Source organism: Salvelinus alpinus, chromosome 16 (genome assembly GCF_045679555.1).
Source record: "Salvelinus alpinus chromosome 16, SLU_Salpinus.1, whole genome shotgun sequence".
NCBI classification, from domain to species: domain Eukaryota; kingdom Metazoa; phylum Chordata; class Actinopteri; order Salmoniformes; family Salmonidae; genus Salvelinus; species Salvelinus alpinus.
In genome coordinates this window covers 43,937,755-43,957,837 of record NC_092101.1, presented here as the reverse complement: position 1 = coordinate 43,957,837, position 20,083 = coordinate 43,937,755, and the positions used below count along the sequence as shown (strand labels likewise).

Genomic DNA, 20,083 nt, shown 5'->3' with positions numbered 1-20,083 from the left:
ATTTTGTCCTGTAGTTCATTCAATATAATTGGATAATCCAGTGGGTTCTGGTAGTCTTTAGAAGTTGATTCTAAGATTTGAATTTGATCATGTGTATGTTTTTTGCTGTTTGTTCTTTGTTATTGGGCCAAAAAGATGGAGAAGTGGTTTATCCATACATCTCTATTTTGGATAGATCACTCTTGTGTTGTTGTTTGTTTAGTGTTTTCCAATTTTCCCAGAAGTGGTTAGTCTATGGATTCTTCAATGACATTGAGCTGATTTCTGATGTGTTGTTCCTTCTTTTTCCGTAGTGTATTTCTGTATTGTTTTAGTGATTCACCATAGTGAAGGCGTAGGCTCAGGTTTTCTGGGCCTCTATGTTTTTGGATAGGTTTCTCAATTTCTTTCTTAGGTTTTTGCATTCTTCATCAAACCATGTGTCATTGTTGTTCATTTTCTTAGGTTGTCTGCTTGACATTTTTAGATTTGATAGGGAAGCTGAGAGGTCAAATATACTGTTTAGGTTTTCTACTGTCAAGTTTACACCTTCACTATTACAGTGACCATTTTGTCCAGGGAATTGTCTAGAAGGGACTGAATTTGTTGTTGCCTAATTGTTTTTTGGTAGATTTCCACACTACTTTCCTTCCATCTATAGCATGTCTTAATAATATTCAGTTCCTTTGGCTTTGATGATTGAGCATAGCTCTGTTCAAGTGGAGTGTGATTTTGCTGTGATCTGATAGGGGTGTCAGTGGACTGACTGTGAACGCTCTAAGAGACTCTGTGTTGAGGTCAGTAATAAAGTAGTCTACAGAACTACTGCCAAGAGATGAACTATAGGTGTACCTACCAAAGGAGTCCCCTCGAAGCCTACCATTGACTATGTACATACCCAGTGTCCGACAGAGCTGCAGGCATTGTGACCCGCTTTTGTTGGTTATGTTGTCGTAGTTGTGTCTAGGGGGGCATATGGGGGAGGGAATGCTGCCACCTCCAGGTAGGTGTTTGTCCCCCTGTGTGCTGAGGGTGTCAGGTTCTTGTCCAGGTCTGGCATTTAGGTTGCCACAGACTAGTATATGTCCCTGAGCCTGGAAATTGTTGATCTCCCCCTCTAGGATGGAGCAGCTATCATCGTTAAAGTATGGGGATTCTATTTCGGGGGATATAGGTAGCACACATGAGGACATTTTTCTCTGTTAAGATCATTTTCTTATTAATTTCTAGCCAGATGTAAACTGTTCCTGTTTTGACTAATTTGGTAGAGTGGGCTAGGTCTGCTCTATACCAAATTAGCATACCCCCTGCGTCTCTTCCCTGTTTCACACCTGGTAGTTTAGTTTGGTGGATGGGACTACCAGCTCTCTGTAACCTAGATCTGCTTCATACCATGTTTCTTGTAGGATGATTGTAGAGCATACAGGTCGCAGTGGTGGGTAGTATATGGGGCTATATGGGGCTTTGGTGACAAAACGGATGGCACTGTGATAGACTACATCTAATTTTCTGAGTAGAGTGTTGGAGATTATTTTGTAAATTACCTAGCCGAAGTCAAGGATTGGTAGGATAGTCCGCTTTACGAGGGTATGTTTAGCAGCATGAGTGAAGGAGGCTTTGTTGCGAAATAGGAAGCCGATTCTAGATTTAATTTTGGATTGGAGATGCTTAATGTGAGTCTGGAAGGAGAGTTTACAGTCTAACCAGACACCTAGGTATTTGTAGTTGTCCACATATTCTAAGTCAGAACCGTCCAGAGTAGTGATGCTAGTTGGGCGAGTGGGTGCGGGCAGCGATCGGTTGAAGAGCATGTATTTAGTTTTACTAGCATTTAAGAGCAGTTGGAGTCCACGGAGGGAGAGTTGTATGGCATTGAAGCTCGGGAACGGGGGCAGTATTGAGTAGCTTGGATGAATAAGGTGCCCAGAGTAAACTGCCTGCTACTCAGGCCCAAAAGCCTATGCATATAATTAGTAGATTTGGATAGAAAACACTCTGAAGTTTCTAAAACTGTTTGAATGATGTCTGTGAGTATAACAGAACTCATATGGCAGGCCAAAACCTGAGAAAAAATCCAACCAGGAAGTGGGAAATCTGAGGTTTGTAGTTTTTCAAGTGATTGCCTATCCAATATACAGTGTCTATGGGGTCATATTGCACTTCCTAAGGCTTCCACTAGATGTCAACAGTCTTCAGAACTTTGTTTCAGGCTTCTACTATGAAGGGGGAGCGAATAAGAACTGTTTGAACCAGGGGTCTGGCAGAAAGCCATTAGTTTAGTCGCGCATGAGCTCTGTTCCTTTTCATTTCTACAGACAAAGGAATTGTCCTGTTGGAATATTATTGAAGATTTATGATAAAACCATCCTAAAGATTGATTCTATACATCGTTTGACATGTTTCTACGAACGTTAATGGAACTTTTTTGACTTTTCGTCTGGACCTAGTGCATTTGGATTACTGGACTAAACGCGCAAACAAAAAGGAGACATTTGGACATAAATTATGGACTTTATCGAACAAAACAAACATTTATTGTGGAACGGGATTCCTGGGAGTGCATTCCGATGAAGATCATCAAAGGTAAGTGAATATTTATAACGCTATTTCTGAGTTTTGTGACACCGCTCCTTGCTTGGAAAATGGCTGTATGGTTTTCTGTGGCTAGGCGCTGACCTAACATAATTGCATGGTGTGCTTTTACCGTAAAACGTTTTTGAAATGTGACACAGCGGTTGCATTAAGGAGAAGTATATCTTTAATTGTATGTTTAACACTTGTATCTTTTAGCAATGTTTATGATGAGTATTTCTGTAATTTGATGTGGCTCTCTGCACTTTCATCGGATGTTTGTTTGAGACAATGACTTTCTGAACATAACGCACCAATTTCAAATGAGGTTTTTGGACATGAAGATGAACTTTATCGAACAAAACACACATTTATTTTCTAACATGGTGTCCTGGGAGTGCTATCTGGTGAAGATAATCAAAGGTTAGTGATTAATTTTAACGCTATTTCTGTCTTTTGTGACACCTCTCCTTCTCTGGAAAATGGCTGTATGGTTTTCTGTGGCTAGGCGCTGACCTAACATAATCGCAAGGTGTGCTTTCGCCGTAAAGCCTTTTTGAAATCAGACACTGTGGCTGGATTAACAAGAAGTTTATCTTTAAAATGGTGTATAATACTTGTATGTTTGAGGAGTTTTAATTATGAGATTTCTGTTGTTTTGAATTTGGCGCCCTGCAATTTCACTGGCAATTAGCGAGGTCCCACGCTAGCGTCCCACATATCCCAGGGAAGTTAAACAAAGTTAGGGAGGAGGCTTCTGATGTTAACATGCATGAAACCAAGGCTTTTACGGTTACAGAAGTCAACAAATGGTAGCGCCTGGGGAATAAGTGTGGTACTGGGGTCTACAGGGCCTGGGTTAACCTCTACATCACCAGAGGACAGAGGAGGAGAAGGATAAGGGTACGGCTAAAGGCTATAAGAACTGGTCGTCTAGTGCGTTGGAGACAGAGAATAAAAGGAGCAGATTTCTGGGCGTGGTAGAATAGATTCAGGGCATAATGTACAGACAAGGGTATGGTAGGATGTTAGTACAGTGGAGGTAAACCTAGGCGTTGAGTGACGATGAGAAAGGTTTTGTCTCTGGTGGCACCAATTAAGCCAGGTGAGATCTCTGCATGTGTGGGGGGTGGGACAAAAGAGCTATCTAAGGCAAGGTGAGCGGGACTGAAGGCTCTACAGTGAAATTAAACAATAAGGACTAGCCGAGACAGCAGTAGACAAGGCATATTGACATTAGAGAGAGGCATAAAGCAGTCACAGGTGTTGATCGGGAGAGCTAAGACAACAACGGGTGAATGGCGATGAATGGGCAGAGCGGGTCAGTTAGGTACATACAGGACCTAAGTTCGAGGCTGGGGCCGACAGATAAACAATCTGTCATCCCAACTATTCTCTTTATCCTCTCTGGCCGTGTGCCTCCTCTCCTGTGAGAGAACATTTCACCCTGCCTCAAATCCTAATGTCACACACACACTGGAGACTGTATTAGTGTTCTGACTCTGCTGTGTTAGTGTTCTGACTCTGCTGTGTTAGTGTTCTGACTCTGCTGTGTTAGTGTTCTGACTCTCTGTTGAGGCTGTGTTAGTGTTCTGACTCTCTGTTGAGGCTGTGTTAGTGTTCTGACTCTCTGTTGAGGCTGTGTTAGTGTTCTGACTCTCTGACTCTGCTGTGTTAGTGTTTTGACTCCCTGTTGAGGCTGTGTTAGTGTTCTGACTCTCTGTTGAGGCTATTTCGTGTTGTGACTCTCTATTGAAGCAGTGTTAGTGTTTTGACTCTCCGTTGAGGCTGTGTTAGTGTTCTGACTCTGTTGAGGCTGTGTTAGTGTTCTGACTCTGGTGAGGCTGTGTTAGTGTTCTGACACTCCTGTTGAGGCTGTGTTAGTGTTCTGACTCTGTTGAGGCTGTGTTAGTGTTCTGACTCTGATGAGGCTGTGTTAGTGTTCTGACTCTGGTGAGGCTGTGTTAGTGTTCTGACTCTCCGTTGAGGCTGTGTTAGTGTTCTGACTCTGGTGAGGCTGTGTTAGTGTTCTGACTCTCCGTTGAGGCTGTGTTAGTGTTCTGACTCTGTTGAGGCTGTGTTAGTGTTCTGACTCTGATGAGGCTGTGTTAGTGTTCTGACTCTGGTGAGGCTGTGTTAGTGTTTTGACTCTCCGTTGAGGCTGTGTTAGTGTTCTGACTCTGTTGAGGCTGTGTTAGTGTTCTGACTCTGGTGAGGCTGTGTTAGTGTTCTGACTCTCCGTTGAGGCTGTGTTAGTGTTCTGACACTCCTGTTGAGGCTGTGTTAGTGTTCTGACTCTGTTGAGGCTGTGTTAGTGTTCTGACTCTGATGAGGCTGTGTTAGTGTTCTGACACTTCTGTTGAGGCTGTGTTAGTGTTTTGAGACTCTGTTGAGGCTGTGCTAGTGTTGTGACTCTATTGAAGTTGTGTTAGTGTTTTGACTCTCTGTTGAGGCTGTGTTAGTGTTCTGACTCTGGTGAGGCTGTGTTAGTGTTCTGACTCTCTTTTGAGGTTGTATTAGTGTTCTGACTCTGTTGAGGCTGTGTTAGTGTTCTGACTCTGTTGAGGCTGTGTTAGTGTTCTGACCCTTCTGTTGAGGCTGTGTTAGTGTTTTGACTCTCTGTTGAGACTGTGTTAGTGTTCTGACTCTGTTGAGGCTGTGTTAGTGTTCTGACTCTGTTGAGGCTGTGTTAGTGTTTTGACTCCTTGTTGAGGCTGTATTAGTGTTCTGACTCTGTTGAGGCTGTGTTAGTGTTCTGACTCTGTTGAGGCTGTGTTAGTGTTCTGACCCTTCTGTTGAGGCTGTGTTAGTGTTTTGACTCCCTGTTGAGACTGTGTTAGTGTTCTGACCCTTCTGTTGAGGCTGTGTTAGTGTTTTGACTCCCTGTTGAGACTGTGTTAGTGTTCTGACCCTTCTGTTGAGGCTGTGTTAGTGTTTTGACTCTCTGTTGAGACTGTGTTAGTGTTCTGACTCTGTTGAGGCTGTGTTAGTGTTCTGACTCTGTTGAGGCTGTGTTAGTGTTTTGACCCTTCTGTTGAGGCTGTGTTAGTGTTTTGACTCCCTGTTGAGACTGTGTTAGTGTTCTGACCCTGTTGAGGCTGTGTTAGTGTTCTGACTCTGTTGAGGCTGTGTTAGTGTTTTGACTCTCTGTTGAGGCTGTGTTAGTGTTCTGACTCTGTTGAGGCTGTGTTAGTGTTATGACCCTTCTGTTGAGGCTGTGTTAGTGTTATGACCCTTCTGTTGAGGCTGTGTTAGTGTTCTGACTCTGTTGAGGCTGTGTTAGTGTTTTGAGACTCTGTTGAGGCTGTGTTAGTGTTCTGACTCCCTGTTGAGGCTGTGTTGGTGTTCTGACTCTCTATTGAGGCTGTGTTGGTGTTCTGACTCTCTATTCTGACTAGACCTTACAGTGTAATACCTGTTGTATTCGGCGCATGTGACAAATACAATTTTATTTAATTTGACTTATCTATCTCACAACAATCTGCCTGACACACTAACATCCATCCTCCATCTCTCTCCTATCTGTTTATTCATGCTTGGGTTTTTCTTTTTCTTACTGCAGGTTTTTCCGTTCCTTCAGTCAAGCCGTTTGGTGGCTTCCCCATGTCGGCCCACCCCCACCCACAGACAGACCCCTCCAGTTACATGCCCCAGCCTCTGTCCTACCACACCTTCCACCCCGCTGGTCTGAATGCTAGCCTCAATGCTAGCCCTGCCATGAAGGCAGGCGCCAGCCTCCTGGAGAGCAGTGCAATGTGGGACATGGCCTACGGTGCTCGGTCAATGAGAGTTGGCACTGCCAATTTGTCATCAGGGTCGTCAGGTTACCAGTCTGGCACCAGCCTTACAGGTGTGTGTATGAGTTTTAATGAGATTATGTGTGTGTCCTACCTGTAATGAGTTTACAGGACAGCATGTGTGTGTGTGTGTGTGTGTGTGTGTGTGTGTGTGTGTGTGTGTGTGTGTGTGTGTGTGTGTGTGTGTGTGTGTGTGTGTGTGTGTGTGTGTGTGTGTGTGTGTGTGTGTGTGTGTGTGTGTGTCCTACCTGTAATGAGTTTACAGGACAGCATGTGTTTGAGTCCTGTGTGTGTGTGTGTGTGTGTCCTACCTGTAATGAGTTTACAGGACAGCATGTGAGAGCGGATCGTATCACACATATTCCAGGTGATAGTCTGAAGAGCCAATGGCTGATCTTGGAAATTGATATATCATACCATGACATTTTTGTTATTTCCCTATTACTAACTATTAGAGACTATACGGACCAAAACAGCCCTGTTGTGTGTTTATGTACAGGTAACTGCCAAAATAACGGAAACACTTTAGTAAGTGAGGGATACAAAGTATAGTGAAAGCAGGTGCTTCCACACAGGTGTGGATAATTAAGCAATTAACATCCCATCATGCTTAGGGTCATTTATACAAATGCCCAGTTGACCATTATATTGGGTACCATGGCTAGAAGAAGAGATCTCAGTGACTTTGAAGGAGGAGAGTCTCAAATTAGCATAGGGGGTTTAGTGTGTGTGTGTGTGTGTGTGTGTGTGTGTGTGTCTCAGTCACCAGATCTCAACCCAATTGAACACTTATGGGAGATTCTGGAGTAGCTCCTGAGACAATGTTTTTCACCACCATCAACAAAACACCAAATGTTAGAATTTCTGTTGGAAGAATGGTGTTGCAGAGTTCCACGGGGTATTGAAGATGTTTCTGGCGGCTCGTGGCCCAACGCCCTGCGTTATATATATACTGTGCAAATGTTTTTTTTATGTTGTGAAATGTCAACGGTATTTTGATGTGTTCCTGTGCAGGTTCTGACCTGATTAAAGAACACCTGAGCGAGATCGGGAGTCTACGTCAACGCCTGGGGGATTCCATCCAGACCAACGACCTCCTCCGACAGCAGCTGGAGGAGGGACTGGTCAACCAAGCCAGAGGTAAATGTATTGACGAGACCACCACCACACCTGCTGTCTCAAACCATGAACATAGATTCTACACACCCAGCTTGGCTACCTATACTAAGTCAATGTTGACAGTCACTGTGTCAAAAAGGCATTAGTGAAATGTACTGGCCCTCCTCTTCTTCCTCATCCTTCTCATCCTCTTCCTCGTCTTCCTCCTTCTCCTCTTCCTCTTTCTCTTCCTCCTCTTCCTCAGGTGCTCCCACCAACATCTACATCCAGGGCTTGGACTCTATCAGCCAGCTGTCCAGTGAGATCAGATTTCTGAAAGTGGAGAACCTCAGCCTGCAGGACCGACTCCAACAGGCCAGCAGAGGTAACCAACCGCTTGGCTCCTAGTACTCTCAAAACTCTCTAATATACTACCCAACATACTATCAATTCTGCTCTATAACTCATTCAGTAGAGCGTTGTGCTTGCAATCCCAAGATAATGACCACCCGTATGTAAAATGAAAGTCACTTTGGATAAATGTGTTTGCTAAATGACATACTGTATATTACACTGAGAAGAGAATGATGATTGACTGACAGCCGTGGGTGGTATATCAGACCGTATATAATGGCTATGACGAAACATATTTTTTTACTGCTCTAATTACGTTGGTAACCAGTTCATAATAGCAATAAGGCATCTCGGGGGTTTGTGGTATATCGTCAATATACCATGGCTCAAGGCTGTATCAAGGCACTCCGCGTTGCGTCGTGCTTATGAACAACCGTTAGCTGTGTTATATTGGCCGTATTCTACACTTCCCCAGGCCTTATTGCTTAATTATACAATGGGTGGGTCTAATCCTGAATGCGGATTGGTTAAAACCGCATGTCCAACTGGTGGCTATACCACAGGCTAAATCTATGACGTTAAAATGCCTACAGTATTTACTCTGTTCCATCTGACTGCGCAAGCCACTGTCTCATCAGCCAGGCAATTTATGAACTTGATCTCCACTATAAAAAGCATCTAGACATCATCTCACATTTCTTTCAATGTTTCAATATTCAAATTCGATCTCCAGCTGTTGCATAGTAATGGACGTGTCGGGTTGAGACAGACAGACAGGCAGCTTTTCTCAGCCAGTCGAAATCATGAATTTGCATAATTTTTCTGGATATTTACAAAGAAATATAAAACATGTCAAATTAAGTGCAGCTAGTTTGCCGTCTTTCCAGCTTCATTTCTGTCTTTATTTGAGTTCCTCTGTACTCTTCCCCCAGACGGGAGTAAGGAGGGGGAGCAGCTGCGCGAGGCGGTGCTGTTGGGCCGTGCCCGTGTGAAGGATGCGGAGTTAGAGACTGAGCGGTGGGCGGAACAGGGCAGGAGGCTGTACACGCAGACACAGGCTCAGACCCTGGAGATCACTCAGCTGAAACAGGACAGGCAGAGCAACCAGGAGACCATCAACAGGTAGGAGGGGTGTGTCTGTGTGTCTGTGTGCATCTCTGTTGTGTGATTATTGTTTTGTTACATGTGTGTAACTGTGTTGTGTGTGTCTAGGTTGCAGCACGATGTGAATGTCAAGCAGCAGCAGTTGTGTGAGAGCCGTGGCCTGGCCCACTCTCTACAGTATGACCTCCAGATATACCACAGAGAGTGTGGCGTCCCCAAGAACACAAACACAAGTGAGGGGTCCCACTCGGGGGAGTCTGCATCCTTTGACCCCAGGGACCTGCATGTTCAGCTAGGGCAGCAGTTGACTTCTGGGACACGACCTCCTGGAGCCAGGATACAGCTCTTCCACGGTGAGAGAGTGCCACCATGGAAAGCATTCTGGGATAGGGTTAACATGTAACCACTGATTCTACCACAAATATACTGACACAGAACTTTGATGTGTCTGAAATTGCACCCTATTTCCTATATAGTACACTACTTTTGCCCAGAGCCAAGGACAAACGTTGTGCACTTTATAGTCAATAGGACGCCATGCCATTTGAGATTTACCCGTAACTAACACTCATTCCCCAATCTTCTTCTCCCGCTCACAGACCCTGCTCTCTCTACCCCTGTCCGAGACACTGGACTCTTCAGCCCTGCTTCCCCTCTCTCCCTCACACTGGAACCCCGGAAGGTTGACTTTTCTCTTGAGGGCCAGGCTCCAGACAGACCCTTCGCAAACCGTAATGGCCACCATGTTGTGGGCCACGTGGATGACTTCAGCGCCCTGCAGCAGAAGATCCTGGAGGGGCGTGTCCTCATTGGAAAGATGGAGGCTGCCCTCCGGGCCACCGCCAACCACGCCCTGCTGGAGCTCAGCCTGGACAAGGTGAGAGGTCAGGGGTCAGTTAGCCCAGGGGTTTTCAAACCTATCCTTGGGGACCCCCAGCTGTTCCATGTACACTACCGTTCAAAAGTTTGGGGTCACTTAGAAATGTCCTTGTTTTTGAAAGAAAAACACATTTTTAGTCCATTAAAATGACATCAAATTGATCAGAAATACAGTGTAGATATTGTTAATGTTGTAAATGAATATTGTAGCTGGATAGTCAACGTAACAAAGTAGCTACAATAGTCAACGTCAACAGTGAAGAGGCGACTCCGGGATGCTGTCCTTCTAGGCAGACTTCCTCTGTCCTCTTCCTCTGTGTCTGTGTTCTTTTGCACATCTTAATCTTTTATTTTTATTGGCCAGTCTGAGATATGTATTTTTCTTTGCAACTCTGCCTAGAAGGCCAGCATCCCGGAGTCGCCTCTTCACTGTTGACATTGAGACTGGTGTTTTGCGGGTACTATTTAATGAAGCTGCCAGTTGAGGACTTGTGAGGTGTCTGTTTCTCAAACTAGACACTCTAATGTACTTGTCCTCTTGCTCAGTTGTGCACCGGGGCCTCCCACTTCTCTTTCTATTCTGGTTAGAGTCAGTTTGCACTGTTCTGTAAAGGGAGTAGTAAACAGCGTTGTACGAGATCTTCAGTTTCTTGGCAATTTCTCGCATGGAAAAGCCTTCATTTATCACAACAAGAATAGCACAACAGTTTTCAGTTGTGCTAACATAATTGCAAAAGGGTTTTCTAATGATCAATTAGCCTTTTAAAATGATCAACTTGGATTAGCTAACACAACGTGCCATTGGAACACAGGAGTGATGGTTGCTGATAATGGGCCTCTGTAAGCCTATGTAGATAATCCATAAAAAAATCAGCCGTTTCCAGCTACAATAGTTATTTACAATATTAACAATGTCTACACTGTATTTCTGATCAATTCGATGTTATTTTAATGGACCAAAAATGTGCTTTTCTTTCAAAAACAAGGACATTTCAAAGTGACCCCAAACTTTTGAACGGTACTGTGTATTAACTCTTCTACAGCCAGCAACTTGTCAACTTGGTGAATCAGGTGAGCTAGTTCAGAGATACAACAACAATGTGAAACGGAGGAAAGGGTTAAAAACCATTAAGTTAAAGGTTAGAGGATTCACAGACACCTTACAGAGGAGTTAATGCCGCTCGAAAGGAACTTTTAGGTCCTTGGTTTAAATTGATTAAATTAAAATGATGAAAATTACATGTTTCATCTTAGTTGTGTTGTCTACAGTATAGCTAGTTGAGCTGGTTTCATCTAGTAGTGTTGTCTACAGTATAGCTAGTTGAGCTGGTTTCATCTAGTAGTGTTGTCTACAGTATAGCTAGTTGAGCTGGTTTCATCTTAGTAGTGTTGTCTACAGTATAGCTAGTTGAGCTGGTTTTATCTTAGTAGTGTTGTCTACAGTATAGCTAGTTGAGCTGGTTTCATCTAGTAGTGTTGTCTACAGTATAGCTAGTTGAGCTGGTTTCATCTAGTAGTGTTGTCTACAGTATAGCTAGTTGAGCTGGTTTCATATTAGTTGTGTTGTCTACAGTATAGCTAGTTGAGCTGGTTTCATCTAGTAGTGTTGTCTACAGTATAGCTAGTTGAGCTGGTTTCATCTTAGTAGTGTTGTCTACAGTATAGCTAGTTGAGCTGGTTTCATCTTAGTTGTGTTGTCTACAGTATAGCTAGTTGAGCTGGTTTTATCTTAGTAGTGTTGTCTACAGTATAGCTAGTTGAGCTGGTTTCATATTAGTTGTGTTGTCTACAGTATAACTAGTTGAGCTGGTTTCATCTAGTAGTGTTGTCTACAGTATAGCTAGTTGAGCTGGTTTCATCTAGTTGTGTTGTCTACAGTATAGCTAGTTGAGCTGGTTTCATCTAGTAGTGTTGTCTACAGTATAGCTAGTTGAGCTGGTTTCATCTAGTAGTGTTGTCTACAGTATAGCTAGTTGAGCTGGTTTCATCTAGTAGTGTTGTCTACAGTATAGCTAGTTGAGCTGGTTTCATCTTAGTAGTGTTGTCTACAGTACAGCTAGTTGAGCTGGTTTCATCTAGTAGTGTTGTCTACAGTATAGCTAGTTGAGCTGGTTTCATCTTAGTAGTGTTGTCTACAGTATAGCTAGTTGAGCTGGTTTCATCTAGTAGTGTTGTCTACAGTATAGCTAGTTGAGCTGGTTTCATCTTAGTAGTGTTGTCTACAGTATAGCTAGTTGAGCTGGTTTCATCTTAGTAGTGTTGTCTACAGTATAACTAGTTGAGCTGGTTTCATCTTAGTAGTGTTGTCTACAGTACAGCTAGTTGAGCTGGTTTCATCTAGTAGTGTTGTCTACAGTATAGCTAGTTGAGCTGGTTTCATCTTAGTAGTGTTGTCTACAGTATAACTAGTTGAGCTGGTTTCATCTAGTTGTGTTGTCTACAGTATAGCTAGTTGAGCTGGTTTCATCTAGTAGTGTTGTCTACAGTATAGCTAGTTGAGCTGGTTTCATCTAGTTGTGTTGTCTACAGTATAGCTAGTTGAGCTGGTTTCATCTAGTAGTGTTGTCTACAGTATAGCTAGTTGAGCTGGTTTCATCTTAGTAGTGTTGTCTACAGTATAACTAGTTGAGCTGGTTTCATCTAGTTGTGTTGTCTACAGTATAGCTAGTTGAGCTGGTTTCATCTAGTAGTGTTGTCTACAGTATAGCTAGTTGAGCTGGTTTCATCTAGTTGTGTTGTCTACAGTATAACTAGTTGAGCTGGTTTCATCTTAGTAGTGTTGTCTACAGTATAGCTAGTTGAGCTGGTTTCATCTAGTTGTGTTGTCTACAGTATAACTAGTTGAGCTGGTTTCATCTAGTAGTGTTGTCTACAGTATAACTAGTTGAGCTGGTTTCATCTAGTAGTGTTGTCTACAGTATAGCTAGTTGAGCTGGTTTCATCTAGTTGTGTTGTCTACAGTATAACTAGTTGAGCTGGTTTCATCTTAGTAGTGTTGTCTACAGTATAGCTAGTTGAGCTGGTTTCATCTAGTAGTGTTGTCTACAGTATAGCTAGTTGAGCTGGTTTCATCTAGTAGTGTTGTCTACAGTATAGCTAGTTGAGCTGGTTTCATCTAGTAGTGTTGTCTACAGTATAGCTAGTTGAGCTGGTTTCATCTAGTAGTGTTGTCTACAGTATAGCTAGTTGAGCTGGTTTCATCTAGTAGTGTTGTCTACAGTATAACTAGTTGAGCTGGTTTCATCTTAGTAGTGTTGTCTACAGTATAGCTAGTTGAGCTGGTTTCATCTAGTTGTGTTGTCTACAGTATAGCTAGTTGAGCTGGTTTCATCTAGTAGTGTTGTCTACAGTATAACTAGTTGAGCTGGTTTCATCTTAGTAGTGTTGTCTACAGTATAGCTAGTTGAGCTGGTTTCATCTAGTTGTGTTGTCTACAGTATAGCTAGTTGAGCTGGTTTCATCTAGTTGTGTTGTCTACAGTATAGCTAGTTGAGCTGGTTTCATCTAGTAGTGTTGTCTACAGTATAACTAGTTGAGCTGGTTTCATCTTAGTAGTGTTGTCTACAGTATAGCTAGTTGAGCTGGTTTCATCTAGTAGTGTTGTCTACAGTATAGCTAGTTGAGCTGGTTTCATCTAGTTGTGTTGTCTACAGTATAACTAGTTGAGCTGGTTTCATCTAGTAGTGTTGTCTACAGTATAGCTAGTTGAGCTGGTTTCATCTAGTAGTGTTGTCTACAGTATAGCTAGTTGAGCTGGTTTCATCTAGTAGTGTTGTCTACAGTATAGCTAGTTGAGCTGGTTTCATCTTAGTAGTGTTGTCTACAGTATAGCTAGTTGAGCTGGTTTCATCTAGTAGTGTTGTCTACAGTATAACTAGTTGAGCTGGTTTCATCTAGTAGTGTTGTCTACAGTATAGCTAGTTGAGCTGGTTTCATCTAGTAGTGTTGTCTACAGTATAGCTAGTTGAGCTGGTTTCATCTAGTAGTGTTGTCTACAGTATAGCTAGTTGAGCTGGTTTTATCTTAGTAGTGTTGTCTACAGTATAGCTAGTTGAGCTGGTTTCATCTAGTAGTGTTGTCTACAGTATAGCTAGTTGAGCTGGTTTCATCTAGTAGTGTTGTCTACAGTATAGCTAGTTGAGCTGGTTTCATCTAGTAGTGTTGTCTACAGTATAGCTAGTTGAGCTGGTTTCATCTTAGTAGTGTTGTCTACAGTATAGCTAGTTGAGCTGGTTTCATCTTAGTTGTGTTGTCTACAGTATAGCTAGTTGAGCTGGTTTCATCTAGTAGTGTTGTCTACAGTATAGCTAGTTGAGCTGGTTTCATCTAGTAGTGTTGTCTACAGTACAGCTAGTTGAGCTGGTTTCATCTAGTAGTGTTGTCTACAGTATAGCTAGTTGAGCTGGTTTCATCTTAGTTGTGTTGTCTACAGTATAGCTAGTTGAGCTGGTTTCATCTTAGTAGTGTTGTCTACAGTATAGCTAGTTGAGCTGGTTTCATCTTAGTAGTGTTGTCTACAGTATAACTAGTTGAGCTGGTTTCATCTAGTAGTGTTGTCTACAGTATAGCTAGTTGAGCTGGTTTCATCTTAGTAGTGTTGTCTACAGTATAGCTAGTTGAGCTGGTTTTATCTTAGTAGTGTTGTCTACAGTATAGCTAGTTGAGCTGGTTTCATCTTAGTAGTGTTGTCTACAGTATAGCTAGTTGAGCTGGTTTCATCTAGTAGTGTCTACAGTATAGCTAGTTGAGCTGGTTTCATCTAGTAGTGTTGTCTACAGTATAGCTAGTTGAGCTGGTTTCATCTTAGTAGTGTTGTCTACAGTATAGCTAGTTGAGCTGGTTTTATCTTAGTAGTGTTGTCTACAGTATAGCTAGTTGAGCTGGTTTCATCTTAGTAGTGTTGTCTACAGTATAGCTAGTTGAGCTGGTTTCATCTAGTTGTGTTGTCTACAGTATAACTAGTTGAGCTGGTTTCATCTAGTAGTGTTGTCTACAGTATAGCTAGTTGAGCTGGTTTCATCTTAGTAGTGTTGTCTACAGTATAGCTAGTTGAGCTGGTTTCATCTTAGTAGTGTTGTCTACAGTATAGCTAGTTGAGCTGGTTTCATCTTAGTAGTGTTGTCTACAGTATAGCTAGTTGAGCTGGTTTCATCTTAGTAGTGTTGTCTACAGTATAACTAGTTGAGCTGGTTTCATCTTAGTAGTGTTGTCTACAGTATAGCTAGTTGAGCTGGTTTCATCTTAGTAGTGTTGTCTACAGTATAGCTAGTTGAGCTGGTTTCATCTTAGTAGTGTTGTCTACAGTATAGCTAGTTGAGCTGGTTTCATCTTAGTAGTGTTGTCTACAGTATAGCTAGTTGAGCTGGTTTCATCTAGTAGTGTTGTCTACAGTATAGCTAGTTGAGCTGGTTTCATCTTAGTAGTGTTGTCTACAGTATAGCTAGTTGAGCTGGTTTCATCTAGTAGTGTTGTCTACAGTATAGCTAGTTGAGCTGGTTTCATCTTAGTAGTGTTGTCTACAGTATAACTAGTTGAGCTGGTTTCATCTTAGTAGTGTTGTCTACAGTATAGCTAGTTGAGCTGGTTTCATCTAGTAGTGTTGTCTACAGTATAGCTAGTTGAGCTGGTTTCATCTTAGTAGTGTTGTCTACAGTATAGCTAGTTGAGCTGGTTTCATCTTAGTAGTGTTGTCTACAGTATAGCTAGTTGAGCTGGTTTCATCTAGTAGTGTTGTCTACAGTATAGCTAGTTGAGCTGGTTTCATCTAGTAGTGTTGTCTACAGTATAGCTAGTTGAGCTGGTTTCATCTAGTAGTGTTGTCTACAGTATAGCTAGTTGAGCTGGTTTCATCTTAGTAGTGTTGTCTACAGTATAGCTAGTTGAGCTGGTTTCATCTTAGTAGTGTTGTCTACAGTATAGCTAGTTGAGCTGGTTTCATCTTAGTAGTGTTGTCTACAGTATAGCTAGTTGAGCTGGTTTCATCTAGTTGTGTTGTCTACAGTATAGCTAGTTGAGCTGGTTTCATCTAGTAGTGTTGTCTACAGTATAGCTAGTTGAGCTGGTTTCATCTTAGTAGTGTTGTCTACAGTATAGCTAGTTGAGCTGGTTTCATCTAGTAGTGTTGTCTACAGTATAGCTAGTTGAGCTGGTTTCATCTTAGTTGTGTTGTCTACAGTATAACTAGTTGAGCTGGTTTCATCTAGTAGTGTTGTCTACAGTATAGCTAGTTGAGCTGGTTTCATCTTAGTAGTGTTGTCTACAGTATAGCTAGTTGAGCTGGTTTCATCTTAGTAGTGTTGTCTACAGTATAGCTAGTTGAGCTGGTTTCATCTTAGTAGTGTTGTCTACAGTATAGCTAGTTGAGCTGGTTTCATCTAGTAGTGTTGTCTACAGTATAGCTAGTTGAGCTGGTTTCATCTTAGTAGTGTTGTCTACAGTATAACTAGTTGAGCTGGTTTCATCTTAGTAGTGTTGTCTACAGTATAGCTAGTTGAGCTGGTTTCATCTAGTAGTGTTGTCTACAGTATAGCTAGTTGAGCTGGTTTCATCTTAGTAGTGTTGTCTACAGTATAGCTAGTTGAGCTGGTTTCATCTTAGTAGTGTTGTCTACAGTACAGCTAGTTGAGCTGGTTTCATCTAGTAGTGTTGTCTACAGTACAGCTAGTTGAGCTGGTTTCATCTAGTAGTGTTGTCTACAGTATAGCTAGTTGAGCTGGTTTCATCTAGTAGTGTTGTCTACAGTATAGCTAGTTGAGCTGGTTTCATCTTAGTAGTGTTGTCTACAGTATAGCTAGTTGAGCTGGTTTCATCTTAGTAGTGTTGTCTACAGTATAGCTAGTTGAGCTGGTTTCATCTTAGTAGTGTTGTCTACAGTATAGCTAGTTGAGCTGGTTTCATCTAGTTGTGTTGTCTACAGTATAGCTAGTTGAGCTGGTTTCATCTAGTAGTGTTGTCTACAGTATAGCTAGTTGAGCTGGTTTCATCTTAGTAGTGTTGTCTACAGTATAGCTAGTTGAGCTGGTTTCATCTAGTAGTGTTGTCTACAGTATAGCTAGTTGAGCTGGTTTCATCTAGTAGTGTTGTCTACAGTATAACTAGTTGAGCTGGTTTCATCTAGTAGTGTTGTCTACAGTATAACTAGTTGAGCTGGTTTCATCTAGTAGTGTTGTCTACAGTATAGCTAGTTGAGCTGGTTTCATCTAGTAGTGTTGTCTACAGTATAGCTAGTTGAGCTGGTTTCATATTAGTTGTGTTGTCTACAGTATAACTAGTTGAGCTGGTTTCATCTAGTAGTGTTGTCTACAGTATAGCTAGTTGAGCTGGTTTCATCTTAGTAGTGTTGTCTACAGTATAGCTAGTTGAGCTGGTTTCATCTAGTAGTGTTGTCTACAGTATAACTAGTTGAGCTGGTTTCATCTAGTAGTGTTGTCTACAGTATAGCTAGTTGAGCTGGTTTCATATTAGTTGTGTTGTCTACAGTATAACTAGTTGAGCTGGTTTCATCTAGTAGTGTTGTCTACAGTATAGCTAGTTGAGCTGGTTTCATCTAGTAGTGTTGTCTACAGTATAGCTAGTTGAGCTGGTTTCATCTAGTAGTGTTGTCTACAGTATAGCTAGTTGAGCTGGTTTCATCTTAGTAGTGTTGTCTACAGTATAGCTAGTTGAGCTGGTTTCATCTAGTAGTGTTGTCTACAGTATAGCTAGTTGAGCTGGTTTCATCTAGTAGTGTTGTCTACAGTACAGCTAGTTGAGCTGGTTTCATCTAGTAGTGTTGTCTACAGTACAGCTAGTTGAGCTGGTTTCATCTTAGTAGTGTTGTCTACAGTATAGCTAGTTGAGCTGGTTTCATCTAGTAGTGTTGTCTACAGTACAGCTAGTTGAGCTGGTTTCATCTTAGTAGTGTTGTCTACAGTATAGCTAGTTGAGCTGGTTTCATCTTAGTAGTGTTGTCTACAGTATAGCTAGTTGAGCTGGTTTCATCTTAGTAGTGTTGTCTACAGTATAGCTAGTTGAGCTGGTTTCATCTTAGTAGTGTTGTCTACAGTATAGCTAGTTGAGCTGGTTTCATCTTAGTAGTGTTGTCTACAGTATAGCTAGTTGAGCTGGTTTCATCTAGTAGTGTTGTCTACAGTATAGCTAGTTGAGCTGGTTTCATCTAGTAGTGTTGTCTACAGTATAGCTAGTTGAGCTGGTTTCATCTAGTAGTGTTGTCTACAGTATAGCTAGTTGAGCTGGTTTCATCTAGTAGTGTTGTCTACAGTATAGCTAGTTGAGCTGGTTTCATCTTAGTAGTGTTGTCTACAGTATAGCTAGTTGAGCTGGTTTCATCTAGTAGTGTTGTCTACAGTATAGCTAGTTGAGCTGGTTTCATCTTAGTAGTGTTGTCTACAGTATAGCTAGTTGAGCTGGTTTCATCTAGTAGTGTTGTCTACAGTATAGCTAGTTGAGCTGGTTTCATCTAGTAGTGTTGTCTACAGTATAGCTAGTTGAGCTGGTTTCATCTAGTAGTGTTGTCTACAGTATAGCTAGTTGAGCTGGTTTCATCTAGTAGTGTTGTCTACAGTATAGCTAGTTGAGCTGGTTTCATCTAGTAGTGTTGTCTACAGTATAGCTAGTTGAGCTGGTTTCATCTTAGTAGTGTTGTCTACAGTATAGCTAGTTGAGCTGGTTTCATCTTAGTAGTGTTGTCTACAGTATAGCTAGTTGAGCTGGTTTCATCTAGTAGTGTTGTCTACAGTATAGCTAGTTGAGCTGGTTTCATCTTAGTAGTGTTGTCTACAGTATAGCTAGTTGAGCTGGTTTCATCTAGTAGTGTTGTCTACAGTATAGCTAGTTGAGCTGGTTTCATCTAGTAGTGTTGTCTACAGTATAGCTAGTTGAGCTGGTTTCATCTAGTAGTGTTGTCTACAGTATAGCTAGTTGAGCTGGTTTCATCTAGTAGTGTTGTCTACAGTATAGCTAGTTGAGCTGGTTTCATCTAGTAGTGTTGTCTACAGTATAGCTAGTTGAGCTGGTTTCATATTAGTTGTGTTGTCTACAGTATAACTAGTTGAGCTGGTTTCATCTTAGTAGTGTTGTCTACAGTATAGCTAGTTGAGCTGGTTTCATCTAGTAGTGTTGTCTACAGTATAGCTAGTTGAGCTGGTTTCATCTAGTAGTGTTGTCTACAGTATAGCTAGTTGAGCTGGTTTCATCTAGTAGTGTTGTCTACAGTACAGCTAGTTGAGCTGGTTTCATCTTAGTAGTGTTGTCTACAGTATAGCTAGTTGAGCTGGTTTCATCTAGTAGTGTTGTCTACAGTACAGCTAGTTGAGCTGGTTTCATCTAGTAGTGTTGTCTACAGTATAGCTAGTTCAGCTGGTTTCATCTAGTAGTGTTGTCTACAGTATAGCTAGTTGAGCTGGTTTCATCTAGTAGTGTTGTCTACAGTATAGCTAGTTGAGCTGGTTTCATCTTAGTAGTGTTGTCTACAGTATAGCTAGTTGAGCTGGTTTCATCTTAGTAGTGTTGTCTACAGTATAGCTAGTTGAGCTGGTTTCATCTAGTAGTGTTGTCTACAGTATAGCTAGTTGAGCTGGTTTCATCTTAGTAGTGTTGTCTACAGTATAGCTAGTTGAGCTGGTTTCATCTAGTAGTGTTGTCTACAGTATAGCTAGTTGAGCTGGTTTCATCTAGTAGTGTTGTCTACAGTATAGCTAGTTGAGCTGGTTTCATCTTAGTAGTGTTGTCTACAGTATAGCTAGTTGAGCTGGTTTCATCTTAGTAGTGTTGTCTACAGTATAGCTAGTTGAGCTGGTTTCATCTAGTAGTGTTGTCTACAGTATAGCTAGTTGAGCTGGTTTCATCTTAGTAGTGTTGTCTACAGTATAGCTAGTTGAGCTGGTTTCATCTTAGTAGTGTTGTCTACAGTATAGCTAGTTGAGCTGGTTTCATCTAGTAGTGTTGTCTACAGTATAGCTAGTTGAGCTGGTTTCATCTAGTAGTGTTGTCTACAGTATAGCTAGTTGAGCTGGTTTCATCTTAGTAGTGTTGTCTACAGTATAGCTAGTTGAGCTGGTTTCATCTAGTAGTGTTGTCTACAGTATAGCTAGTTGAGCTGGTTTCATCTTAGTAGTGTTGTCTACAGTATAGCTAGTTGAGCTGGTTTCATCTTAGTAGTGTTGTCTACAGTATAGCTAGTTGAGCTGGTTTCATCTAGTAGTGTTGTCTACAGTATAGCTAGTTGAGCTGGTTTCATCTAGTAGTGTTGTCTACAGTATAGCTAGTTGAGCTGGTTTCATCTAGTAGTGTTGTCTACAGTA

The 20,083-nt window shown here is 41.8% G+C and overlaps 1 protein-coding gene across 7 annotated transcripts in view; it reads left to right on the top strand.

Moving 5' to 3' along the window:
• pde4dip (phosphodiesterase 4D interacting protein) overlaps positions 1-20,083 on the top strand; it is a 138,604-nt gene that overhangs the window by 101,083 nt on the left and 17,438 nt on the right. For all 7 annotated transcript variants that reach the window (XM_071346329.1, XM_071346330.1, XM_071346326.1 and 4 more), the window contains 6 exons: positions 6,113-6,400; positions 7,362-7,487; positions 7,711-7,830; positions 8,732-8,921; positions 9,012-9,256; positions 9,503-9,780. In XM_071346329.1, the coding sequence (XP_071202430.1) occupies positions 6,113-6,400; positions 7,362-7,487; positions 7,711-7,830; positions 8,732-8,921; positions 9,012-9,256; positions 9,503-9,780 (1,247 nt within the window). The remainder of the gene's footprint in view (positions 1-6,112; positions 6,401-7,361; positions 7,488-7,710; positions 7,831-8,731; positions 8,922-9,011; positions 9,257-9,502; positions 9,781-20,083) is intronic.